Source organism: Patiria miniata, unplaced genomic scaffold (assembly GCF_015706575.1).
Source record: "Patiria miniata isolate m_02_andy unplaced genomic scaffold, ASM1570657v1 HiC_scaffold_6, whole genome shotgun sequence".
Lineage (NCBI taxonomy): Eukaryota > Metazoa > Echinodermata > Asteroidea > Valvatida > Asterinidae > Patiria > Patiria miniata.
Window position 1 is genome coordinate 18,197,948 of NW_024037073.1, and position 27,608 is coordinate 18,225,555.

Consider the following 27,608-nt stretch of genomic DNA (forward strand, 5'->3'; position numbering starts at 1 on the left):
TGTGCGTCAAGTTCGCTTGACGATACATTCGTTATCCCATACACACGCTCCTGGCCTGAGGCACACAGACGCACTACGTTTATACAAACTGAATTGCGTGTTCCACTCGCGCTCGTAACTAGTAATAAGAATACGCTCAAGAAGCGTTTCTATGCCCACCGGTCAACGGTCAACACCAAGAAACTAGTATACAAATATTGAGTGGCTCAGCGTGGAATGGGAGGAATATTATCGCAAGGTAAAATCTGGACTTTTCCATTTCACGAGGCGAAGCCGAGTGAACTGGAAAAGTCCAGATTTTACCGAGCGATAATACTCCTGCCATTTCACAATTTAAAGCCACTCAATATTTGTTTTATATAACTGACAAAGAGAATATTCTGAATTTATTGCATGTTTATAGCTCTACAGAGATGTATCGAGCACTGTGAATTGTGATAGAAGACGATTTCATTGGATATATATATATATATATATATATGCAATAAATTCAGAATATTCAGATGTATCGAGCACTGTGAATTGTGATAGAAGACGATTTCATTGGATATATATATATATATATATATATATATATATATATATATATATATATATATATATATATATATGCAATAAATTCAGAATATTAGTTAAACAAACTTTGGCATATCTCTCTTCTGAACAGACTGTTTCGTACCATAAGGCACTCATCAGCAGAATGACGAAAAATAGAATACAAGTAGCATCTTACCTTATTTCGAATCAAGCGCGCGCACGCGTTACGCGCGTTACGTCATTGAAGTTAGTACGCGTTTACGTCACTGAAGTAAGAACACATCTGTCTCGATGCCTGCACTTGGAGACGATTTCGCTTCTCTTATTCAGTGTACCTAGATCTGGCCTACATATGATTATGTACTTCTCTGCTATACACAAATTGCATCTCTTGTTTACGTTAGAGTATGGCAGTGCTTTCAGAACTATGTCCCATTTGATTTCATAGTCTTTCCCTTCGTCCTTTAAGTCCCATATATGTTTACTTAGCTCTGTTTGCGCCCTCTTGCTCTCGGATCTGAATGACTGCTTGTGGTTCGCCAGTCTCGCCTTGAAGGTTGTGGACGTCAGCCCGACGTATGCCTCCTTCCTGCCTTCGCTCGTGACGGTGGCCTGGTACACTATGTTCTTGCTGAGGCACTCCCCGTTCAGCGGGCATTCGGCATTGCGGGGACAACTGCATGTTCTACCACCGACGTCGTCCTCCTGTTTTACCTTCCGTTTGTTGATTGACTGGATCGTTGCCTTCATGTTCGGCATGCAGCTGTACGATAACTTTACTGTGTTCCGGTTGAGCACTTTGTGAAGCTTATGTTCCTTGGGGAAGCATTTGTCTATTATCTGAAGGAATTTCTTTCCAATGTTGGTACGTACGTTCTTGTTGTATGGCGGGTTGTACCATGTCACCTCCCTTTTTCTAGTCCTTTTCCTGGTGTTATTGCCCGGCGTGTATGTCAACCGATACTTGTGCCCGCTTTTTTGCAGAGCCTCCTGGTAGGCCGGGGCAGCTTTCTCGAATGCCTCCTTGCTCGACGAGATGTTGGAGAGTCGCTTGTTGATTCCCTCTGGTATCTGTTTGATGACGGCGGGTGGATGGTTTGACTGGACATGTACATAGAGAGGTACATTACCTGGTTTCATGTATGGCTTGTACCCTCCCGTTCGCAGGTCTAATGTGATGTCAAGGAAGTTTACTGTTGCCTTGTTGGCTTGGATCGTTACCTTTAAGTCATTTTCCCGGAATACTTGGCATATTTCCTTCTTGATGTTTTCTATTTTCTTGGGGGTCTCTTTGAATACTGCCAGACCGTCGTCCCTGTATAGTCCCACTCTATTTCCTACTTTGGTTTCAAGATCGACAGTAGATATGCTACGACCAGCTCGCATGACTCCGCGCCGTCGAAACTGCCCATCGTGACATCGAATTTGCTGTCTGCATTACGCTTTTTCCACGGTACCTGGTCGTTGAATACCACTGTCTGTTTCGCGTGGATGATGATATCTTTCTCCTTGCTGCTAATGTTCTCGTAGTTTTCCGCGAACCCTAGGGCCTTCAGGAGAAGCTTTTCCGTTATCGAGGGGTAGAACTCCACAATGTCGAAATTTATGAAGCTCGATTCTTGCTTGTTTGGGATTTTCTTATACCAGTCCAGTACGGCGTCCGTGCTTTTCCACAGGTTGAATCCCGTCGCGCTTATGACTTTACCGACGATTCTGTCGAGGATCACTTTACTTATATGTCCTATCTCTGATTTGGTTGGGCTGATTAGTCGACATGATGGTTTGTTATCGAAGTTGTCCTTGTGGTCCTTCAAAGTAATGAAGACTTCCCTCTCGGCCAATTTATCTATGCGGTCGCCCAGTCCAAGACTTTTAGCAATTCTTTTCGCTTCGCGATTGATTTCCGCTACTTCCTTTTGCTCGGTTTTCTTGTATGTTTTGGTGACATTCGCGCTGACAAGATTTACAAAGTCATCTTTTTCCATCTTGTAATAATTTGTAGTCTTATCAGCCTTGACGGTAAGCTTATCATCTTTCCTAATCGTATTTATGTCTTCCTTTAATTTGCGTTGGAACTGGCTAGTGGTCTTCTCAAATTCGACGTTTTGAATCAGACTCACCAAATTGTCTTCGAATTCTCTCAGTTCCGGAATGACTGGTGGTGTTTTCCGCGAGTTAAATCCGTACGTTTCCTCCTTCTCCGCCTTGTCTTTGTTCAGCTCCGGATTCAGAAAGAAGAATGATCTCCATCTAATCCTTTTGATGAACATTTCCGTTTTCTCGATCAGGCGCTTGAGGTATGTTGTTCTCGATGCTACCGGAATATTCTTCGTCGAATATTCAAAGTTCACTCTTTCCATTTTGAAGTGCGACGTCAGGAGAGTGCTCAACTATAAAAATAGGAGCTAGTATATCCAATGAAATCGTCTTCTATCACAATTCACAGTGCTCGATACATCTCTGTAGAGCTATAAACATGCAATAAATTCAGAATATTAGTTAAACAAACTTTGGCATATCTCTCTTCTGAACAGACTGTTTCGTACCATAAGGCACTCATCAGCAGAATGACGAAAAATAGATTGCGTTCTACATATTGAAATTGATTTGGTAAAGGGTTTTAAGGGTAATGTACAACATTTGCAAACATAACAGCTGCCAAATTATTCTTTTGAAATACCTTACTTGACTGTAAGTGAATAATAGTCTCAGGATCCTGTGAAATTATGACACCTGATGTGCTGTCATTTTCAAGACAAGTGGAATGTTTGTATCAATTTCCAACGGTTGGGGAAAACCCTGACAGGTTACCAAATTTAGTTGGTCCAGTTTTTGTTTGCAATCGGTTACACATTCGTGAACAGGTGCAAGCCATCTCCCTGGTTCCCTGACCTGACAATTCCCGGACGTCTATTAATTGCTCCGTTTCGTCTGAAGTAGGGTCCGGGAACCAGACTACAGGATAAGCATTTGGAGTTTTCCATAAGTTTTTGTACAAACATGGATGCGCCAGCACACATCACTTTGTACATCGAGTCAGCGCTTTAGTACTTTAGTACAATATAGCTCTATGGGGAAAACACAGATGTTAAAGATGTGTATTTTTGTTTGTTTGTTGGGGTCTTGGGGTCTTGGGGTGTTGGGGTGTTTGTTTGTTTGTTTGTTTGTTTGTGTGTGTGTGTGTGTTCAATTGTGATTACTATTCGGCAATTGACCGGAATAGCCCACGAATGTCTTTCGACTATTCCCAGCGGGGTCCCTTAGAAGGAGATGTGGAAGGAAATTGGTGAGCACCTTTTCACACATTGTTGCATCGGTAAATTGAAATATAATTATGTTAAAAATCACTTCTCTTTTTATGCTTATGAGAATGAAGAATGTTTTGGGGAATCCCTATTTCATTATTCAGAACCAATAATCAAAATTTCAAGCCAACACTTGCAACACGTACTGGCCAATCACAATCGTTCCTCTTGGCCTGGTGACTGGTACCTGGAGAGAAATGTCAAGTTGATTTCTTTTTTTCCATTCAAAAAACTTTTGTTTAGAGATTATATTTCTTGTATTCTATGCATTAATATAAGAATCAATGATCATTACTTTTCTTGAAAAACTATGGAAGAAAATCAATTTAAGTTTGAATGTTCACTGCCCATGGGTCTGTGCTTAAACTACATTGCTTGTTTATCATCCACACCCATAATACAATACAACTATCAAAAAAGTTTGTTCCTAGTGAGCAATTCCTATGCATTTGCATTTCTGAGGAAAAAAAGAATTTAGGTTGGTCGATAGGTAGTCGCAGACTCACGTGATCACTTGGATGAACAGCCGGCCACGAATTCACTTAACTGAAAGGAAAGGAAAAAACGCTACAAGAGGGCGCGCTGTATGTAGTCCGAGTATATATCACCCGTTATCCACGGAGCCAAGTCTCGAGTATAACGTCTGATTATGTCACAGCATGCAGGTTAATGCGATCTCGCGCCTTAGCCAATCGGAGTCGACTTTACTAAATCGTGACGTCATTTCATTCAAAAATCAGGACTAAAACTGTGATTGGTCAGTTCGAATGCAGTGTTTTGTTATACAACAACAGCCGGGCGCTTGTCGTGTTACATTATACCACAGAGCGCGCGACCACAGCCTTTGTTGCTGTGTCTAGGATATTTTTGTTTTATCCATGTCATGCGACAACGGTGTGACCGAAGATCCTAGCCTATGTAGAAAGCGCACGCTGATTGGTCAAAATCTTGAGGTCAAGATGCGGTTGTCTTGCATAAATAATAAGCGAATCTGCTCGAAATAATGTAATAGCCATCTCTAATACATTGTGCAGGCAGCACCCACTATAAGTGTATCTGCCATTAAAATTCCGAAATGTTGACGGTAAACGTTAACTTTATCAGGCATTTCAATACGAGACTGTGCAAGATTGTACAAAGACGGTTTGCATACCCTATTTTTTAATTCCAATTCAACTACAATTACCAAATGCACTTTTACCCAATACCATACGATAAGAGCTGATACTGACAGTAAAAAGTTACTTGGGCGCAAAGAGGTAAACTCGGACAACTTTGGGATGATAGGGTTTGGGTTCGGGTGGGGCTACGACTGATAGGGTTTGGGTTTATAGGATTAGGGCAAGGGTTAGGGTTAGGGTAAGGGCAGTGCTTCCACTTTCATGGAAATTTCCTCACTTTAAGGACAATTTTACTTTGGAAGGAAGTTCTAAGGAGATGGACAAAATAGGAAAATTGAGGAAATCCCCTCATTCTAAAGAAACTCTAAGGTAATTTTTATATTCTGAGCAAATTCTACAACATTCTCCACAATTAATATTAAGTTTTCCCTTCACCGACGTATAAACACTTTATACTCAGTGTGTTGCCTCCCGAGTGAATATATTGGACAAACTCACTCGGGGTTGGGACTCGAACCCACGACCTCTTGCTTGAGGTTCGAGTCCCACCCGAGTGATTTTTTCACCAACTTTCACCGTCAGGAGGTAACACACTAAGTATACAGTGTTTATTCGCCGGTGAAGGGCCAAACCTATTAAATTTACATCACCCCGACGCAAACTCCAGCCTATGAATATTCTCCAAAATTAAATGAGTTGTTTTATTGAATATCATGTCAGTTTCAGAATGAAAAAAAAAGGAAATGGGGTGGAATAAGGGATTAAATGTGCCTCTCAGGATAAAGACATTTTCATTTGGTTTGAGGAAGCACTTGGTGAGGGTTAGGGTCTGGGTAAGGGTTTTTAGGGATAGGGTAATGAATATAAGTGGGGTCAAGACTTAAAAGTTTACGGTTATGATTGTAGCTAAAAAAATAACATGTTAAGAGAGCAAGCTATATCAGAAATAATTATATCAATGTAATACAATTACCCGTGTTAAGAATGCATAAACGATGCAAGCTAACTAAACAGAATGCAGGCCAGGTGCGGTTCTATATAGGCTAACCAAACTCAACACCTTAAATATTCCCCTTTTAAAGCGTAATTTATATTTTCTCCTACTTAAGAGAGAGTTCCGAACCTGTTGTGACGAATCGCAATTGTTTTCGTAATTCCAAATTTCGAAACAGGTTTCCTATTTTTCCTGATATTCGTAGGAAGCTCACATATTTTGTTTGAGACAATCTTCCACAAATATCAGATGATTTAAATGAGGTTTTCCTTTCTTTTTTTCGATATAGAACCGCACCCGGCACAATGTGCACATACCCATCACCTTGGCAAACGATACCCCATTCTCCTTACACAAACATCGAGAGTATTGTCATCTAAAACGCCAATATTTTCGTTTTAATAATTGTATCCGTGTCTCGAGTCCACAAAGTAGAAAGCGTCGGTTGAGCGCGTGGCGCCCGTTGGGTTGGATGTAGTCTGGTTCCCAGACCAAAAGATTCTGACTTTTCCTGATGAATCTTAGGTCCGGTCGCCTCCGGTAATACATCGTATTACAATTTACGTCACGTGACTAAAACGGGAGGTATTCCTCCTTTTTCCGAAAGTTTCCGAAGTTTGCCAAAGTCGTTTCGTCGACACTCGGATGTAGACCCCCTAGTATTTCCGAGTATAATATAGGTTTAATTAACTGTTAATTGCTTATTAATTTTTTTAAATGAGTTGATAAATACTATTCATTGCTTTCAATTAGAACACTTGAAATTCAGCGACGATTTTGTGCATCAAATATACTCGGATCGTATATGATCGTGATGAAACACATGGTTCCAATTAGCCTTGGTCAATGCTCTCGTCGTTATTCGTCCCGTACGCGGTCAATCGTCGGCATATATCCTCACGCGCTATGCACATGCATGTAAAAATACAGCGCGAACAGCGACCTCATGCGGCCACTAATTTTTTATGCAAATCAGTTGGGGACGATCTCGAGCCTTGGTTCAATCGTCGGCAAAAGCTTATGTTTTTCTTTATTTTGCGCTGGATTTCTAGCGCACGACCTCGTATGCGAATACAGATAAGTGTAGGCGGGGCTAATATGTGGAGTGTCCAATCACACCTTGGTAAATCCGGACGTCATCAAATTGTTTGCAGCTATTCGCCTTTTGCGGACGTGACAGGAACCACAGTTTTTGTGCATTGGTGCCGTGTGCAGAGACACACAACGTGTACGTGTATGGATCATGTACGGTGACACGTTTCACTATGCAAGTTTCCACGCAACGATCGACCAATAAGAAAACGACATTTAAGGTCAGCTAAGGCTATTAACATAATGAGCACCACCCCCAAAACCACACATGGACGACTGAACCAAGGCTCGAGATCGTCCCCAACTGATTTGCATATAAAAATAGTGGCCGCGTGAGGTCGCTGTTCGCGCTGTATTTTTACATGCATGTGTATATAGCGCGTGAGGATATATGCCGACGATTGACCGTTTACGGGACGAATAACGACGAGAGCATTGACCAAGTAAAGGTTCAAATGGAACCTTTCACTGCATTAAATTTCAAACTGCTTATCTGTTATGTCATTGGACACAATTTAAGTAATGGCATTTTGCCAGAGACCCACATGTTTCCTTTTCATCATGTGGTGCTTTGCCAGTCTCTGCATCTGGCAACACTGTTGGCCATATCTCAAATGCACAAAGATGAAAAGTGAGGGTAGCCCAGTGGTTCCCTACTTTTTCTCCTGCCTTGGCGTTTGGCACTTGCAGTGATGGGTGACATTCCAAAACTAAATTGAGCCTTTTCTCAAAAGGAGGCAGTAAAACATGTGATGAAGAATAACCAGGAGATACAACACACTCCTGCGGCTTGCAACTTAATATCGACTTATTTTCCAAGTCATCACAAACGGGTGCAAACACAACACTGGGCTCTAAAACAGGCCTTACATCAACAACCTCGTGGTGATCAGAGACTTCCACAATACCATCAACAGGTTTTATCAAAATCTGTTCTGACACCTCTACCTCTAGAACAGCTGCTACATCGGTACATGCAGGGACAATAACTACTGGCTCAGAATCAACATTTGTCTCACTAATTTCACTGGGAATATCACCACCTGGGACACCATTAGATCAGAAGACAAACTTTCCAGGTTTTTGACCTGTTGGTCTTCAACAAACGTGAGTAAAATAGCAGCATGCTCATTGAGTGCTGTCTCTATTGACTTAGCTACACTTAGCTTAGAAATGGAATCAACAGATTCACAAGGCTGTTCATTGAGTAAGTGGACCTCATCGTGACCATCCTCTAATAAATTTGAAAACACATTGACAATATTTTGTGCTAAAAACTGATGTGACTTAACAAGTACTGTCTGGCAAAACCATGGTTGTGATATAAATGACCACCTACGGCCTACAGTGTACATGAAATTACAAGGCTTCACAAATTTGACAAAAAATCTGTACCTACACAGATATAACAGGGTCACAATACAGCCTATTTTCCATCCTACAAGGGATACAATGACATAACTTGTACACACAAAATCCAACCCAAAATTACAGCCTAAATACAGACTGAATCATGTCAAAAATAGACAAAATGCACAGACAAAATATGAAATGCACATCATGCACGTCAAACTTCACGTCAATATGTCAAAATATACAAGGGTCTGCAAATTAAGTCAGCAAAAATACAATCAGGCCATACTCTACATACAAACCAACTGTGCACACAAATTTGACTTCAGCTACACGTAGGCCAAAAGGCTTAATCTGTACAAATGCAGATCTACAAAAGAATGGATACCAAAGTCAAAATACACTTCACATGGAAGATAAAATTGCACAAGTGTATGTAGGTTAAAACTACAAGTGACCAAAACTACACCTGCTGACAATACTATAAAAAAATGCAGCCCAGTCAATAATACAAAATGGAAGAGATGATCATGTCCCTCAACAAGTGAAACGGCGCATCACAGCCTGGCGAATGAGGAGAAACATCTTGCATGGTAACAGCAACAGCAAATCCCATCTCGTACGACGCTCCATGATAAATGGACGGCCACAGCGAGGAAAAGGCGTTCGGAGAACTTAATAATTTACAATTAAGGAAACTGTTTATCCTACATTGTCCAAGGCATCCTGTCTACGACGCCACTTTTGTAGCAGGAGGAGTAGACATGGAAGAAAAAAATACTTTAAGCTTAGTAGGTAAATAAGTTGTGACGAATCCTATCTACGACGCCACTTTTGTAGCGGTACGCCATTAAGGAGGTCCGCTCAAATGATTGGATTTAAGGACGCCAAGGACAACCAAGACAAAACACTAGGAGGGGTCAAATTATGTTTGGTCTCATGAACTTGTTACAGATTACTCGTTTACAAAATCAATTACAATAGTTCTGGATCTGAATCTCAATCTAACTCACAAAACAAGTGTTACAAAAATCATATAACTTGGATTCAACTTTCAGCTCTATAAATTGTAATAACATTGTCAATGATAAATTATAATCACAATGTTTGTATTTCTAAAGTTGCCCCGCTTCCTAAGATTTCCAGGTGTCTAATGTTCTTGGTTCTAATATTTTAATCAGGTTCCTAATATTCTTGGTTCTAATGTTTTAATCAGGTTCCTAATATTCTTGGTTCTAATATTTCAATCAGGTTCCCCGAAGTTCCCCGAAGGCCTGGCAAGTGTACAACTGTGTAGTGAGCTAGGCCTCCATATTGCACAGTTTGGTGTGGAAGCAGAAAACTCGCGCGTACACGCACTGAGTGCGCGTTTGTACACATTTTTTTTCTGGGCTGTGTGCCAATTGTACGGTGCCTCGTAAAAAACGTCTCACTACAACAACAAAGTAGTTATTGGCACATTTAAAAATGCAAAACCAATTCTGTGTGCAGGCTGGAAAATGAGCGACTTCAATGAAAATGGCAAAACTCCTCACCACCACTGCCACCAATTTGAAAAATTCCAAATTTTGGTAATAACCATTCATATATGAAACACTAAGTTTTTTTCTCAATATACTTTATATGCCACAACAAAAATATACCTGACTTGGGTCCAGAATATTCTGACTCGCCCTGTATTTACCAATTTATCAGAGGCTCAGGAACGTTTTGTCATGAGATCCCATGGTTTATATGAAAACATTCTTCACATATAGGCGACTGTCAAGTAAAAAAACAACAACAGCTATATGCGTTTTGTACAACTTACGGTCCTCCTCTAGGGATCGGTCTTTTCCGTATCCGTCCCGATCCTGTCGCGATCTGCCCTCCAAGTATCGCTCCAGGAGCAGTTCCAACAACTGGTCCTTAGTATCTCTCTCTGGGAATCAAATCAACCAAGTTAAGACCATATGAATACTGACTCCGATCACTGGTATTGCACATTCCCACGTGAGGATCGTGAACTTTCGACCAAAACAATATTAATACTTCATCCAAATTTCATGTGACACTGGAAAAGGGTTCAAGATCAGCCAGTCGATCTTTATCGACCGTTTAAGACCGGCCACGTGACGGGCTCTCGACCAATAGGAATGGGTAAACTTTTCTCAGATAAAATGGTAACTAATTTTGTCCTTGAAAACCCTACTTGCCATGCAGTAAGGAATGCGGCAAGGAACGACCAACACGTACAGCACTCGCACATACCTTGACGAAGTGCCATGGCAAAGACGCAGCTCAGGCACATCAACAGAACCAAACAGGTGAATCCCTTCATCCTTTTTTTTTTGCTGATTTCTTTCTGAGAAGAAAAAGGTTGAAACAATCACAGGATAAACTTCAATATGGTGTAATTTGGTACAAGATTTTTTTATCGTACAAAATATTGACTCAATTTACCCATTGGCTACTTGCCCAATTTTAACAAACCAACAAATAACATGTAATAACAAAGTTCAAAACAAATAACCTGAAATGTTTCCAAAGCGGCTAAATTTGGTTAAATTTAATCAACGTTGGGTAAAATGACTCATTTTAACCAACCGTTGGTTACCAGGTGAACAACACAATTAACAGTTGGTTAAAAAGTTGGTTCCAAAAGTGAACCAATTTTACCCAACGTTGGGTAAAGTGTATATGGTCAAATTGACCAAAAGAACACATTGGTTAAAATTCTAACCGACTTTTTTAATCAACCAAATTTTAATACGTGTTTTTAGATTGTAAGACTAGATCAGCTCTCCCTAAAATGACGTCACTATGCATGTATGTGAAAATTTATCTCGCCACAAATCCATTTAGGCCTGAGCACCGAAAGAGACTTTAGAAATGCAATACGAAGTTTGATAAAAAAGCAAAATGAACAAAGAGGTACAAATGGAAAAAAAATCATCATATTCACGAGACCACTTTAGGGTATCTTCAACGTCAAATTCATAGGAGCATCGGTGTCTTTATCCGACCGAACAAAGAGGTGACCTTGCGCTAAAAACAAATGCCTCAGGGAAGTCCTGCAAGCATTCAGCCGCGAATACCATTCCCTTTTGTAACTTGATTGATTGGGGGTCAGTTTTCTTGGTTTACTGGGTGAAAGGTAAACAACAAGTGCAAACAACAAGCGTAATATAAATGCCTGCCATCAGAATACGACATAGTTTCCCTTTTACTGAAATATCACTTACCGATACCTTAAATGTGATCCGTTGACAAGGTTAAAACCCCATATTTGTGATCAAAACTGGACAAATATTCTTTCACTAAAAGAAGCTTATTAATTGGGTTTTCATATCCAAGATCTGGAAAGCGCTACAGTGCTTGCAGAATTTTTTTTTTTAATTTTTTTTACACAGGGGCACCATTTGGGTTTCCTTTTGTTGTACCCACCCTGTAAATAATACGGGACTTACCAATGCCGGATGAGGAATTAAAGATGACTGATAAGCAGGCAGTGCTGTTGAGTATCGTTCACGTACGCGTTCGAATTGGCAGTCTGATTACAAGTGGGAAAATTGTAACTTTTATTATGCAGCAACCAAAGTAACTCTCACGTTCCCCTCCACGTGACTGACTCCTTTGAGAACTGCGCATGACGAAATATGCCACGTGACTCAGGCATAAGGTAGCAGATCCCCGAACGAATACCGCTTAAAGGCAATATACAATACTTGCGAACATCAAGAAACGAAACTACCAAATTTTCATGAAATTATCATGCAATACCGTCGGACTGTCAGTACATTGTCTCAAGCATCCTGTGAAATCATGGCATCTGGTGTATTGTGATTTCCAAAAAAGTGAATTTTTTTGTATAAATTTCCAGGCCGACCATCGTTGGAAAAAACTTACTGTTTTGTTAATACTGCCCCCCAATTTTTGCAAAAGCAAAACGTTGTATATTCCCTTTAAGTCGTGCCTTGAATATTCATGAAACCATTACTGACCAATAATAATGGCTTGCGTGGCCTGTTTCTGGTATGAAATAAAGTTTTACGTTTTTTAGCACAAGCTTGCACGTAGCAGCTCTATATAATTGTGTGAGTGTTTTTTTTTTTTGGGGGGGGGGGGGGGGGAGGGGTAAACAGTCAGCGTTTTCTCTCTTGTCAAGTGGTGCGTTACTGGAATGCTACAGTATTCATATTTCAAATGCAGCGTCTGGTGACCTAGAGAACTGTGCGGCCCCTGGTGAGTTCATATTTTGCGTTTATGCCACCGTATCAAACAACGAGGTGCCTTACACAAGTTTAAAAGCTAATGAAATCCTGTTTTGTCTCTTTGTTAGATATGGTTGTGTTCTTTGAAATTGTCTCTTATCCAGCCCTGACCAGTTCACTGAAAATGTTATTAAGTCAAATGACCAACAAAAAAAAAAAAAATAGGTATGCGCAGTGTCATATTTGACTAATTGATAGTTTGTCATGTATGGTAAATTTTGACTAATTATAATTAGTCCTGAAAAAGTGTCTTATTTGACTAATTTCTGAAATGATTATTAATGCAATAAACTTAATTAGTAATGCGAGAAAATTAATAAGAATTAAGGGAAAATTAATTAGTAATGCAAGAAATTCAATTATTAATGCAAGAAATGTAATTAGTCGTATCAGAATATAATTTGTCATGCATTCACGGTGCCTCGCAGTGTACCAGCTCTATTTTCGTGTCGTGTTTTGTCGTCTTCATCGTCGATCACCCCCAAATTTCCCTAAAATTAACTGCGCTCATTTAAAGCTACAGTCCATCATTTGTAATTTGTATTTTTGCAGTCTAGCTTAATTGCTTGCCTAAACAAATTCGACTTTACCCGGCCGAGTCTCTCCAGTAGTACAGACTACAGTCGTTTTGCTACAATACTCGGCGGAAACATGTCCCACTATGGCATTTTGATTCATATGGCTACTTGATTCAATACAGATTTTAGGCTCTCGGAGGATCTATAGAGGGCGCGAGGGTGACGTCATTGTTTTGTTGGTCGGCCATGTTGTGGGGCGAGACGGCTCTATATTAATATTTTCGTAATTTCTTCGAATTTCAATCCTTTCATGATTGAGACTGTTTAAGTCAGTTGGGTCAAAATCCGTCCACCTATCTGCAGGTTGTCTACAGCTGTCAAAATATTGGAGTAATCAAGCAGAAAAGAGAACATGGACACAAAATCACTACAGAGTCTGCTCAGCGATCCGAGCCACTATGCCAAGGCGTTCAAAGTCTTCTGCGCTCGGTCTGACAAATTGAGGGTGTTCTCTGACTGGGTGGACGGTGTGTTTAGCGAGGCGGTGGTTGGTAAACTCCAGGCCACACTGGACGGACAAGAAGAGCTACGGGTCCTTGGAGTGGGCAGTGGATCAGGTACGTTAAATTTTATAATGCTGTTGTATGTATTGTCGCAATGCTAATTGTCAACAAACCCAAAACAAGTACCGTCAGTGACCGTGTTGCAAGAAGGCTTGTGTAAAAGGCTTGCATGGAATCGATCAAATTGATTCCTGCCAGAGCTTAAAAATGCGACGCCGATGGCACACTATGGAACACCATACTTTTGGTAAAGTTTCGGGACAGACAGACATACGTCCGTTCCAGCGGGCGGACACTTCTGGGGTACCTCCATTGTTGTCCCTTTGTCCCTATTTCTAATGATTTCACTTGCGGGGTACCCTATTTTCTAAAGATTTCACTTGCGGGGTACCTCCAACAATGGACAGGTACCCCACAAGTGGTCACTGGTAAGCACGGACAGACAGACATACAGACGTTCCAGCCAGATGGACTTCCGGGGTACCTCCATTGTTGTTATGTCCCATTGTCCCTATTTCTAAAGTTTTCGTTGCGGGGTACCCTTTTTTCTAAAGATTTTATTAGTGAGGGGTACCTCGAACAAAGGACGGGTACCCCACAAGTGGTGCATACAGACGGACCATCCGATCGACTGACCGACCGACCACCAAGTGACATGTAGATCGAAGCTCCGGCCACAGCTTGATTATACTATCACCATGGCATCGATGAAAACAGTCGTCTTCGATCCTCTTTTGCTTTTACTAAAAACCAACTGGACACTTTTTGGCAGGGCATCCCTCAAATGGATCCGCCTTCACTAGGATTGCGGCCAGTTGCCTTAGAAGCAAAATCCAAATCCAGTCTTAATTTGACCAAGATCCAAAGGCCGGCTATCGGATGATATTGCAGCCCAACATCCGTTTGGAACATCTCAAGACAGTTGGAAGACTGACTTATTGGTATTATAACAATTACCTATAACTATTATAATTATGGCCTGTACAGGTGAACAGGATTGTGTGATGTTGGAGCAACTCAAAAAGCGATTCTCACTCGTCAATAATCGTGTAGTTGAGCCTTCTGATAAGATGCTAGTCCAGTACAAGGCGTTGGCTCAATATAAGACTCACGAACTACAAGGTGTCGAGTGTGATTTTCGGCAGCAGACGCTCGAGCAATACCAGAAGGCGGGAGATGCGACTAAGTTCCACTTCATCAGCGCAGTTCACTGCATGTACTACCTGGACGACTATGACAGCTCCCTGGAGTATTTGTACAACTGCCTGATCCCTGGCGGAGCAATACTTGTGATCCTCAAGTCAGGTCAGTATTTTATGCAAAATGCTAAATCCCATTGGTTTGGCGTAGCACAGCTCTCCCTATAATACGTATTTCTTTCTATCCATGGGTGCTAGTCATGGTTTGTGCCCTTTACACAATATTAAGAAGGAAACTCAAAGCATCATCAGTATAGGTAATCGCCATAATTCATACATGCACGTATATATCATACGTGGAATTGTTGACCGGGCACAGCCCCCTCAAAAATGCTAGTAGGCCAATGTGTTCAGCACTCTAGCTTCCAAAATCAGTCGTGAAGAACTGCGTATTACAGGCTTTAACATTAAAGGGGCATAGCATGATTTTTCTAAGGAACATATTTTGTGCAACTTTCTACTTCTCTTAAATGTATGAAAACTGTTTGAAGTCCCTTTTTGGTAAATTGTATTCAAAACTACACTTCTTTAAACATTTACAAATTGTCCATGCTTTTCCGGACAACAGAGGGCACTGTTGCTGTGAGTCATTTTCAGGAAGACACTGTTCAGTTTATGGGTTTTCTGTTCAACTTATGAACCCGAAATTGGAAACGTTTGTAAAAAAAGTTTGCTCACTGGCTGTCATGTATTGATACAACAACGAATCACAAGAAGAAAAAAAAACTTATGACAGCCAAAAAACATAAAAATAAATAAAATTCTGGCAACTTTTGTTGTCGAAATGGCTGTAGGGCCTAGCATTGAGGTTTCCGCCTGGTTGGCATCACAGTTTTGCACATGAATATGTAAATTTTCATTTGCATAAAAACCACAAACGCACCAATAGGCCTATACCCTTGAAAATGGCAAAACGAACGTTGGAAATAAAGTTAAAAAGGACACAAAGATGTATATTTTCAAGGATTGCATAAAACAAAATTACATTGCATAGCCCCTTCAAAGCTGGGTATAAGGTGACAGATTTTTGGTGTCTTTTTTGTTCAGAAAACAACGGATGGAACCGATTTCTGGACCGCTTTCCTGAGCTTCGTCGGGGCGGTTGTGAAATAACTTCAGCCGATATACGCAATTCCTTGGACCGCCGTGGCATCCCGTACTTGCAGTACCACCAACCCAACGGTTTAGATGTTACCAAGTGCTTCGACGAAACTGCCGATGAAGACAGCTTGTTGGTTGATTTCCTGACCCATTCTGTTAACTTCAAGGAGACGGCGCCCGAAGACGTACAGAGATCCATGATGGAGTATCTTGCCAGCAGCGACTGCTCCAAGAGGGAAAATAACACCATACTGCTGAACATCGACTGGGATGCAGTAGTTATAATTAAGCAATAAGAATACAATTAATTGTATCAAAAAAATAATCTGGCCACAAAATAAATATGAGTTCTTTCTGAAAACTGCCGGAATGGTTACCGCAAACTTGGGGAAAGTTTCGACAAAGTGAACTCATTACGTCAACGTTTGTGCATGGATGTTCATGAACAGCGCGCCCTTGTTGTATCAATATACCACGGCCCTCGCCCTAAAGCCTCCCCGTCAGGAAAAATTGCAGAAATCGGTGACCACCGCCATGAAAAATATTTATGTCTTCGCTCCTTTTCCTTACTCCACTGCGATGTATTTACTAGTCTGTATCGGCGCCCTCAAGAGACAAGACATAAACCATAAGAAGTGAGTAGTTTTATCGTAGATTAGTTGTTAGCGATGGTAATTAATTAATGATTTCTTAAAGTTATTTCCGAACATTAGAATATGTTTGTTTGTTATAATTTGTTTGTTTGTTTATAGTTTTTTTTCTGGGTGTGGGATTTTCGTAATAAATTTTGTTTGATTTAATAGTAATTATTTATACTGTATAATAATCTGGGTTTTTTTTGGTTTGACACTCTCTGATGACAGTTTTTACAAACTTTTGTCTAGACCAAAACAATCTTTCTTTTTTTAATAGATTTTTAATTATTGTCCGAAGATATAAAATTAAAATTAAACTTAAAGTGAAACATGAAACATCCTGAGATAATTTCTACTCAAGCCTAAAAGACTAGGCGAGCAATTCTTTTCATTATTGATTCAGAATGGTTGAAATTTAAGTCCGTAGAATAAGCTATATTGATATAGTAATGGAATCACAGATGCCCTTCATTGTGTCGTTCACAGGTAGACTTGACTCATTGCACTATATAATGACTATATGCATAATCAAACCCCCAGTTACGGATCCAGATTCGGATCAAGAGGGGTTTAGCATTTCTTTTTCAGCGGCCGGACAATGCCGGCAGAACACAATTTAGGGCGGGGGGGGGGGGGGGGCAGTTTTGTTCCCAAATAAGCCAAAAATTCCGCCCAATTTAAAACATGAATGCTAGAAGGTTTCAAACGTATTGCTTTGGTTGAGTTTGTAAGTGGTGTACGCAGTGTAAATATTCAAGAGTAAAACTCGTTTGGCCAACCCACAAAGAGTGCCGATAATGTCATTATTACTATTACAGCGATTATAACAACAATATCCGACTGGCGCGAATCGAACGACAGAGGCCGCAATTAATTCGCGTTTAATTGTGCAAAGTGAGACTTTCTACGCGAGCTCATTAGCATAAAATGTGATCCCACAATTTCTTTTGAAAACGGAGACAGTTTGGCTTTAAAATTGATGGAATTGTGTATATATGTCCAAGATTCATCTCCCTGGATTTTGGGATCCAAGTCCGTTGCGGACAAAGTACATCGTATTGTTGATTATATTGTACGATATTGACACACACGGTATTGTATTGGAGAATTTTAGTTTAGTGAACGGATAATGACTGTGTAGAGAATGGTACCTTAATTAGCAAGCTTTCTATTGTTATTGCTACGATAGCAATTCATGTGTTAATAGTTGTAAATATTACATATTTTGCATTTTATTGTATAAGTTTCGTAATGTAAATATTATAAAGATTAAAATATCTCCAACACATGGAATTAAAGCTCGGTGTGGTGAATAATCGAAATCTTTCTGTGCAGGTTAATGGTAGCGTATACGTTCGGTGCATGCAAGGGATCGGGAGTGTATTGTTTTTCTTTTCGTTACTTTTTCGTTCGTGGAAAATATAGTCAGATTGATAAAAGGAATAAAAATGTCGCGGGGGTGGTTGGGGAGAGATCCGCCCAATTTATGTTAAAGGGAATGTACAACATTTGCTTTTGCTGCAATTTTCAGAAATAAATGGATTTGGAGGATTAGCGTGTTATAGCAGATATTGTTATAGCACATATTGTTACACTGACTCGTTTCACGTTTTGGGCTTGTAGATGCTGGAAAAACTAAGAAAATCTATCATGTTCTTGTAGTCTGGCTCCCTGACCCCACTTAAGATAAAACGGAGCAATTTATAGACTTAAGGGAATTGTAAGGTCAGAGAATCAGTCTAACAGGCTTGTACCCCATCACAGGTGTGTAATTAATTGCACAGAAAATGCGGAATAACTAAAAACGCAAATTTAGGAGCAGTTTTTGAAAAAAAGCCATTTTTCTCCAACGCTGGTCGGCCGACCGGCGTTGGAAAAATACATTTTTTTTTCTTGAAAATGTCAGCACACCAGGAGCCACGATTTGACTGGATGCTTTAGACTGTCAGTCCCAACAATCCAGTAAGGTATTTCCTGATAATTTCATCATTTCGTTTTTGATGTTTGCAAATGTTGTATTTTCACTTTAAGCAAGAAATCACAATGAGTTTAGTTTAGTAAATTTCACGGATATCACAGAATTATCAAATTCTTTTGACGTGAAAAAAAAGGCATTTCAATATTAAGTCTAAAAATGGGAATGCATGCGGTCCTACATTCACCTTTTCTCAAACGCATGGTGGCGCTGCACAGTTTTAGTTTCAGTGGTCCAAGCTGGATCAGGCTTATCTAGTCTTCTATGATAATCAGAGTAAAATTGGGATCCACTATACTGTTCACTTTTGTTTCTCATGAGAAGTTTTGTGCAATTTATGTTTATTTGGTGCTGAACGTGCATGTAAAACAAATTCACAAAACAAGTCCACATCTCATAATAGCTGGTGCGGTGGCATTGGTAGGCTGCAAAAAAGAAGAAATTCCACCTTGTCTAACAAAACGGTGCCTATTTTGTTCTAATTTTAGCAAATGAAATTCCCAATTTTATTTCTCCCCAGCTCACCCCACCCACTCCCGAATGATATTTTTTCCAACCTTTCCCGAAACTGCAACGGTTCCTGAATATATATTTAGTGTCCCTCCCAATAGTCAGTAACGAACCGTGCCTGCAAATGCCCGAAAGGTACATAATCGCTTAATTAACGATTTCTTCATATATTTTTTTGTACAGTCCTGTAAACATTAAATACACGTATATACTAATCTTTTTTTTTAAATAAAGAGTTTTTAAAAGTCTCTTGATTGTTGATCACACTTCAAAACTATTCAGGCATCTCAATTCGATGTGAATGAAGAAGTAAACACTTAGATGAGGTCCGTGAGTGCAGGTAGAAGTAAAATGTTCACAAAGAAGTTTCGTCAGCAAAATCAACGACTTTTCAAAATTATTTACCGGGAATAAATATTTAAATCGAGTTGTTCAAAATCTGTTTTCCAGTAAAAATGTCCAAATGAAATTGTCCACTGAACGCGTTAGCTATATGTACTACTGATGTTAGTGTTGCAATTTCACTGTTCAACGGATAAAGATGGACACCAACAATTCTAAATTTAAAACGACAAGTCTTAGCCGAGTTACACACCTATACGAGATGCATTTTTAGTTGCTTCCCATTTCGTAAAAGTAGCAGTCTTCTACGTACGTGTACTCTTCGGTAGAGGCCTGCAAGCGAGTTGCACTGTTGAGCTGACAGACTCCCACGTCTTCTTCCTCCTTCTGCCAGAGATTGAAGGAGTGGCATCGATGCTCCTTCCCGCATTCCTTGGCACATTCGCTAAGTCCGGTCGTCAGGTTCTTGATCTCATGGTTGGGCAGACAGTGCGGCGGATACTGGCCGTCAGCATCGGTTGGCATGCAGAACGAGACACGAGAAACATGCATCTCACAAGCGACGTATTTCAAGGCACTGCACGATTTGCTACCCCACTTCCCCTTGAACTTGTCAGCCATCACGAGGCACTGTTCAAGTAGATCTGCTGGTTCACCAGGCGCCCAATTTTGGTAGATGGGATTAGTGACATTGACGCACGAAAGCGAACGTCCAAACATGTCATAAACGAAGCTGCAGCCAACCCACACTTCCGTACCATCCATGTCGTCGGTAGCTCCGTATTCTCCACCTTTTATTTCCCGCCAGATGAAGTCATGTTCTTCCTGCGAGTCAGGAACGATCAGGCTGCTCCCGGGCCGTTCACAAACCTCCTTAGCTTGCCACCAATCCATCTTGTCAGGCAGAAAGATGTAACAGGCGTTTTGCAAGGCAAACCAGCCGGAAGGACAAACGGCTAGCAAAGTTTGGAATGCTCCAAATATTACCAAGATCAGAACGTTGACAGTATGCCTACTCAGTACTGACGCCATAATAAAGGCTTTCTCTTCAAAACTCCGTTAACATAATCACAGGCGAAATTTGTCTGCTCTGTCAAAGTCTCTTCTGTCTTTATCCCCAGTTTATCTAGTATATGGCTCTAGGTTCTACAGTCTTTTTTTGACCGTTAGTTGCTTAGAGACACAAGGTCAATTTTAAAGAAGAACAAAGCCAATTTCCATTCGGTCTTTTCGGTCTATTGTCATAAAATGAAATTAAAACACGGGTGACCAACGTGTCGTTTTCAGACAATAGTAATTGCCACCTTGTATTGGTACGCCAGCAAGCAATTTAATTGCGGAAGCAACAGTTTTCTGGTCAGTGCTTTCTTGTCTTTCTAGCCTTAATTACTGGAAAAATGGATGTCGTTCCTAGAGGTCAAGTTCAAGTATTCATCTGGGAAAAAAACATCGCAAAAATAAATAACTGTTTTAAGTTGGCTTGGGATCTATAATATGCAACGTTGACATACGTTTGATTTGAAGGCGAAACGATGGGCTGGTACGTCATCTTGAACATCATAGCGAGGCAAATAGTACAACAAATAAACAAACAAACAAACAAACACCCCAACACCCCAACAAACAACAACCATGGTGGAGTAAATAATGTGTTCGATGAACGAGTGACTCGATCTCGCAAAGTTACAGCAGATGGACAATCTTTAAGATTGTCAATCTGCTAACTTAAATGGATGGATAGCTCAAATTCCCCCGAAACATCAATCCGTAGGTCATGTCTCATTGCATACATTTTGAAGAAGGCTCTTAGAATATAAACCTAAAACTAAAGGTGGTGCTGCGCATATAGCTAACACGGAAACTGTATTTTTTGTTGGCCAAATCTTGCAAAAATTGGTTGGACGCGTTTTGAATGCGATATACATGTATAGCACAATCCTATTTCTTTTCGAGAGGAATCGTCAAGCAATGAATTTAATATAACAAAAACAAAACAGTGTGCTCAGCGAGAAAAATACAATCCGGTAACGCAGTCAACTTTAATGGATAATCAACAGGGGCGGATCTAGGTTTCAGGTCACGGGGGTACCGGGTCTATGTGAAGGGGGGGGGGGGGGGGAGTGCAGGCGTGCAGAATTAAAGCATGGGTCCGGGGCATGACCACAGACAATTTTGAAAATCTACGATACTATCTCCTGCATTCTAATTAGGCAAGATGAGAATAAATTTAGGAACTTTAGCGTTCCATTTACTACTTTGGCCCCAGCGGCTAAACTTGGGGTTTGGGTGGTTGCAACCGCTACTGGGCTATAAAACAAACTAAGTACTCCAGTTAAAATTCTAGGAACGATCGAATCACACCTTACTCATACAGCACAAATCACCTAACCTCTTGAGCGAAGTCTAATCTGGACGTTATGGTACATGCAGTGTATCCTTGACCGGCTGTGTACAAGTGTACACATGTACTGGCGTTTTCTTTGTCTATATAATGCATAACCAAAGAAAGATGTAGAGGGAAAACACATGTTATTTTCGAGAATTTCGTCCATCTTTCTTGGAAAACATGGTCCACATTTTACGGTAAAAGTTGTTCTAAAGGAAAAAATAAATCCACTGTTTTCGTGATGTACGTGTGTACGTTTCATATTAATTTAACCCGCGTCCGTGACGGATCGACCCAGTGTGTTGGTCAATGTACAGGCTACCTTGAACTCTTCAACTTTTCACCCGATTGTGACTGTACGTCGTTATATTGTGATATGTATTGTGCCACTGCCGCCACAAAGTAGGCCTACCTACGAACGACAGGTGAGTCTTTGTTTAAATATGTCGATCAGTATATTAGTACAGTAGGCCCCCTATTATTAGATCAGTATATAATAGTCCGAGTAACTTGGACCCAACTTATCGCCTTTTTAAAAATTTGGACATGGTCTGGCGATCGCCAGACCATGTCCAAATTTTTAAAAAGGCGATAAGTTGGGTCCAAGTTACTCGGACTAAGTATATAAGTATATCTGTCACGCCCCAACTATCGCATCGGTCCCAACTATAGTTGGGACTGTCCCAACTATAGTGCGGCAGTTGGGTCGGCCCAACTATAGTTAGGACTGGAGTTGCGCCGGATGCATGCATGCTTGATAGATCTTGTTGGATTAAATGTTCCGCGGCGCTGGCACCGTGTATTCGTCGTGCATGCATGCCGCGCCGCAAGGCTGGCCGGTCACATGGTACTGCCTATGAGTTGTCCAGCTGCTGGGTTTTATTATCCAGCAACATTTTGCAAAATTCAAAGACTGCCATGGCCGGCCAACTATAGATGGGCCCCACCACCCATAGCTAATGTCAAAGGTCCCAAGTCGGACATGTAAGCAGAGCTGTAGGGAATGTTTTATAATCGTACATCAATGTAAACTATAGTTGGGACTGCCAAATAAAAATATTGCGGTGGCCCAACTACAGATGGTCCCCACCCATAGATCATTTCATTGGTCCCCAGTAAAGTCAGATGTGTATTAGAGTTGTAGGGAATGTTTTATAATCGTACAACAATGTACACTATAGTTGGGACCGCAAAATAAAAAGATTGGGGTGGCCCAACTATAGATTCGCCCTAGCCCTGGTGGACTCCCTTTCCTCCCTACGTTACGGAGGGAGTATTGCAATGAAGACTTCGTCCAACCTGGGCTAAGATTCGCCCCATCAATAGCTAATTTCAGTGGTCCCCAGTAAAGTCAGACGTGTATCAGAGCTGTAGGGAACGTTTTATGGTTGTACATCAATGTAAACTATAGTTGGGACACCGCAAAATAAAAAGATCGGAGTGGCCCAACTATAGTTGGGCCAGCCCAACAATGGAACTTACAGTTGGGACCGTCCCAACTATAGTTGGGACAGGCCCAACTATAGTTGGGCCAGCCCAACTGTGGAACTACAGTTGGGACATGCCCAACTATAGTTGGGACCGATGCGATAGTTGGGGCGTGACATATCTGCATCTGCATCTGTTAGCTTCTGTACAAACGCCTGGTGTGGCTATCCCGTACAGTTAGCGCAATGCAAGGAGTCGGTGCAAACTAGCTTTTTAGTACCTTAATGTAGACCAGCCAGTTCAATATTTAAAAGGCGGTTCTTGAAGTTTTCTAACGTATAGTATAGTACAGTCGTTTTGCTACAATACTCGGAAAAATATCCCCGTACATGGCATTTTGATTCATATGGTTCCTTGATTCCATGCAGATTTTTTTCTGCGAGGATCAATGTTAATATTTTCGTAATTTCTTCAAATTTCAATCTTTTCATGATTGAGACTGTTTAAGTCAGTTGGGTCAAAATCCGTCCACCTATCTGCAGGTTGTCTACAGCTGTCAAAATATTGGAGTAATCAAGCAGAAAAGAGAACATGGACACAAAATCACTACAGAGTCTGCTCAGCGATCCGAGCCACTATGCCAAGGCGTTCAAAGTCTTCTGCGCTCGGTCTGCCAAATTCAGGGTGTACTCTGACTGGGTGGACGGTGTGTTTAGCGAGGCGGTGGTTGGTAAGCTCCAGGCCACAATGGACGGACGAGAAGAGCTACGGGTCCTTGGAGTGGGCAGTGGGTCAGGTACGTGTAGGCCTATTAAGTTCCATATTGTGATACCTTTGTCGCTGTGTAGAACTAAACTGTGCATGCGTACTATTGCCGTCGTATATGTATCGTCCAGGTCTAAATTACTTATTGCGTGATTCATCTATCTGCAGTGAGTGCCATGAGATCAGAAATTCAGAACTGTCGGTTTCCATTCAGTTCATTTCTATTCTGGGGAATAAGGCACCATGATCTCCCCCCCCCCCCTCCGTTCGCAAGGACTACATAAGTACAGATCAGTGAAAACATGAAACATGTCCAGTGTTGTCACCCTTGTTTTATTGACATGTTCATATGGTCATTGCTCCACTATATAGGCTATATCCAACCTGGTTCCTCCAATCAGAGTACTTGAGAGAGAAATTATTTTTGGGGGGTTTGTTGTCATCCAAATATACTGCTGCTATCAATACCTAGATGTAGAACAAGATGATATTTTCTAGATGTAGAACAAAATATACTTGGGCCTATTTTCAATTTTCCCACGTGGTGCATCTCTTTGGAATTCCTTGCCTGGTGCTTGCTTCCCTCCAACCTATGATCTGTCTTGTTTCAAGAGGAATGTTAACTCATACCTTCAGTTTTCCTGAGTACCTATACTCTTCCTTTAATTTCTCTTGTCAGCCCTGTACCTGGAGAGTTAGCCTTGTTGAGGGCAAATATGCATTAAAATACACTTGTTATAATTAATGACCATTCGGTGTGCAATTCACGTGAATGATATCAACATTTCGCTGTCAAAGTCAATCGAGCTTTATACCTTGTTGAACTTTCATCTGTTTTTCCATCCGATTTCACACTTTTCCCCACTTAAAAAAACCCACAACACTCTATATTCACCGTGAGGAATTTTGATAAATTTTCAAGTTTAATATAATGGACATTCACAGATATCAATAACTTCAAAACGTGGAGTGGAGATCCCCCTGTATGTACTGTTCCTTGACAGCTATTGACCGGTCAGCCTCTTATTATTATGGTGATTAAATTGCTCGAATAACTGGCGCGCTGGCATAGCTGCTTAATAATTATTGGCTATGTTTTTGGCAATTGCATTTACAATAAACACCAATTTTTATCATGGCTTCGTATAGGTGAAATGGATTGTGCGATGTTGGAGAAGCTGAAGAGGCGATTTCCACGCATCAACAATCGTGTAGTTGAGCCTTCTCGGGAGTTGCTTGGCAAGTACAAGTCATTGGCTCAATCCAAGGCTCACGAACTACAAGGTGTTGAGTGTGATTTTCGGCAGCAGACGCTCGAGCAATACGAGAAGGCGGGAGATGCGACCAAGTTCCACTTCATCAGCGCAGTTCACTGCATGTACCACCTGGACGACTATGACAGCTCCCTGGAGTATCTGTACAACTGCCTGATCCCTGGCGGAGCAATACTTGTGATCCATATGTCAGGTAGCCTATACTTATTACTTATGAGTCTACTTATGAGCCTTGCAAGGGGCAAGCAAACTTATCGTGAAGTGTAACTTGTAATAGAGACCGCATGTTCTCCATGCGCTATAGGGCAAGTTCGCGCAAGGACTATAGTTAACCATTGGTCGACTAACGCTTGCCCGAACTCTGTCTAGTCGACGATGGTTAACTACGCTAGTCGACTATTTGGAACCAACCTATTGGGGCTGGTTGCATCGCTGGTAACCATAGCCGCGCGCGTTCATAACGTACAGCAGGGAGCCAGGATCCAGACGTTTTGCAATGACATTTTGACCAGCGTTCGACTAGAGACGTTCGCACTTTGCTATTAGTGCGCAGGCGTAAGGTACGTCACAAATCAACCACTAGTCGACTAATGGTCCTTGCCCGAACTTGGCCTACAGAGTTCATGAACCTTTGGCTTGAGTCAAGTCGAGGCTTGACTCGCAATTACTCGAGTCGAGTAATTTTAGTACATCGACCTGAGTACAGTCAAGTCACGGAATCTTGCTACGCAGTAATGGACAGTATGACTCAATAAAGTCCGAGGCATTGCAAATCTGGTTGTGAGAGTGCTTTCTCGACGTTTCGGACATAACAGTCGATTGTGTCTGTCGGAAATGATGGTGTCCAAACGTCATAAAACATTCCGAACGAAATCATGGAAGATATATAGCTATATGTACACGGTATTCGCAAACCTCTTTCTTGTATAGAACGGCAGCTAGTCCAGTTGCCTGAGAATACTACCAGCAAGGTTTTTTTTGCGAGGCTCTAGCGTCGGCGCAGAAACACGTACCGCCATTATTTTTATACCATTTTAAAGATTGGAATCTTAACTTTATCCCTGGCAAGTATTGGTTTGATATTTAAAAAGAGTTTTAAAATTATTCGCGTTCAAATAAATTAAAGGCATGTCGAAAACAAACTCAACGGATTTCATCTGATGCAGTACATCAGATGCAAACTCGAGTCAACAAGCTGTTAAAAATAAAAAAAAAGTTGATTTAAATTAAAAACACCTTGAAATTAAAACGAAGTACAATATTGTAAATTTGTTTAAGGTGTAGTCTACATGGATTGAAAAGAAAAGGAAACACAGTCAGAAAGTAAAACGCAACGAGATCGTCACATGAACATGGTGAAGCATTTCCACATCAGAAAAAAATGCGTATGATTGATTTTCCTTGAAATCGGTTGAGTTTGTTTTTGACATGCCTTTATTTGAATACGAATCATTTCAAAACCCTTTTGAAAATAAAACCAATACTTACCAGGGATAAAGTTAAGATTCCAAGCTTTAAAATGATATAAGAATAATGGCGGTACGTGTTTCCGCGGCGACGCTAGAGCCTCGAAAACAAAATGTTGCGGGTATTTTGGGACGCGCTTTATATCCAATGACACTGTGGAGCCTAAAATGAAAGCAAATCAGTGTTCTACATTGTAATATCGAAAACAAACCCTTCGCTGATTGAAGTTGTAAAGCGTTTCATTTTTTGTTGTTCAGAAAACACTGGATTGAGTCGGTATAGGAAACGCTTTCCATGTCTTCAACCGAGCGACCATAACTACAGCACTTCGGCTGACATACGCAGCTCCTTAGACCGTCGTGGCATACCATTCACGCAGCACCCCTACCCAGTGCGCCTAGACATTACCAAGTGCTTCGACCAAGCTTCGGAGGAAGGCGGCCTGCTGCTGGATTTCCTCACCTTTCACGTGAACTTCAGGGAGACAGCGCCTGAAGATTTGCAGAGATCGGTCATGGAGTGTTTCGGTGGCAGCGACTGTTCGGAGAGGAAAGATGATGCCATTCATCTGATCATTGACTGGGATGCAATTGTTATAAGCAAGCCTAAACACTAACGAAACCACATAATAATAATTATCTAGTGAGTGACTGCGTGCGATTTTTTTCTCTTCAGAATAATGCACAAAATGGTGGTTTAATTTAATGATCCTTTTGTTGATGGCATAAAATTTGATCTCAAGCATGGGCTTCGCCAGGATTTTTTTCGGGGGGGGGGGGGGGGGGGGGGG

The 27,608-nt window shown here is 41.0% G+C and overlaps 3 protein-coding genes and 1 long non-coding RNA gene across 6 annotated transcripts; 2 read left to right on the forward strand and 2 right to left on the reverse strand.

Moving 5' to 3' along the window:
- Nucleotides 1-8,325: 8,325 nt before the first annotated feature.
- On the reverse strand, nt 8,326-12,065 carry LOC119742952. The gene is made up of 3 exons (XR_005272930.1): nt 11,852-12,065; nt 10,653-10,746; nt 8,326-10,323 (listed from the first exon to the last, which is right to left on the reverse strand). It is a non-coding gene; the product is annotated as an uncharacterized LOC119742952 (long non-coding RNA).
- Nucleotides 12,066-12,511: 446 nt separating this feature from the next.
- Nucleotides 12,512-16,876, forward strand: LOC119742953 (histamine N-methyltransferase-like). Of its 2 annotated transcripts, XM_038219237.1 has the most exons (4): nt 12,512-12,626; nt 13,537-13,790; nt 14,724-15,041; nt 15,983-16,876. In XM_038219237.1, exons 2-4 carry the CDS (start codon nt 13,586-13,588, stop codon nt 16,330-16,332), a joined length of 873 nt encoding a protein of 290 aa, XP_038075165.1. In that variant the 5' UTR covers nt 12,512-12,626; nt 13,537-13,585; the 3' UTR covers nt 16,333-16,876. The 2 variants fall into 2 exon arrangements, with proteins under 2 accessions (XP_038075165.1, XP_038075164.1); XM_038219236.1 differs by lacking the exon at nt 12,512-12,626 and having other exon boundaries at nt 13,431-13,790.
- A 2,070-nt stretch (nt 16,877-18,946) lies between these two features.
- LOC119742955 (lactose-binding lectin l-2-like) lies at nt 18,947-20,959 on the reverse strand. The gene has a single exon (XM_038219238.1). It carries the CDS (start codon nt 20,528-20,530, stop codon nt 19,769-19,771), a length of 762 nt encoding a protein of 253 aa, XP_038075166.1. The 5' UTR covers nt 20,531-20,959; the 3' UTR covers nt 18,947-19,768.
- An 857-nt stretch (nt 20,960-21,816) lies between these two features.
- Nucleotides 21,817-27,590, forward strand: LOC119742956 (histamine N-methyltransferase-like). 2 transcript variants are annotated; one of them, XM_038219239.1, is made up of 4 exons: nt 21,817-22,309; nt 23,855-24,108; nt 25,227-25,544; nt 27,076-27,590. In XM_038219239.1, the coding sequence occupies exons 2-4, from the start codon at nt 23,904-23,906 to the stop codon at nt 27,432-27,434; spliced, it is 882 nt and encodes a 293-aa protein (XP_038075167.1). In that variant the 5' UTR covers nt 21,817-22,309; nt 23,855-23,903; the 3' UTR covers nt 27,435-27,590. The 2 variants fall into 2 exon arrangements, with proteins under 2 accessions (XP_038075167.1, XP_038075168.1); XM_038219240.1 differs by lacking the exon at nt 21,817-22,309 and having other exon boundaries at nt 23,772-24,108.
- Nucleotides 27,591-27,608: the final 18 nt, after the last annotated feature.

Bases quoted from the DNA above. Each gene is read 5' to 3' on its own strand.
- LOC119742953 (XM_038219237.1), top strand. From the start codon at position 13,586: ATGGACACAAAATCACTACAGAGTCTGCTCAGCGATCCGAGCCACTAT. The intron at 13,791-14,723 runs GTACGTTAAATT...TGGCCTGTACAG, and splicing joins TGGAGTGGGCAGTGGATCAG to GTGAACAGGATTGTGTGATG. The intron at 15,042-15,982 runs GTCAGTATTTTA...TTTTTTGTTCAG, and splicing joins ACTTGTGATCCTCAAGTCAG to AAAACAACGGATGGAACCGA.
- LOC119742955 (XM_038219238.1), bottom strand. From the start codon at position 20,530: ATGGCGTCAGTACTGAGTAGGCATACTGTCAACGTTCTGATCTTGGTA.
- LOC119742956 (XM_038219239.1), top strand. From the start codon at position 23,904: ATGGACACAAAATCACTACAGAGTCTGCTCAGCGATCCGAGCCACTAT. The intron at 24,109-25,226 runs GTACGTGTAGGC...GGCTTCGTATAG, and splicing joins TGGAGTGGGCAGTGGGTCAG to GTGAAATGGATTGTGCGATG. The intron at 25,545-27,075 runs GTAGCCTATACT...TTTGTTGTTCAG, and splicing joins ACTTGTGATCCATATGTCAG to AAAACACTGGATTGAGTCGG.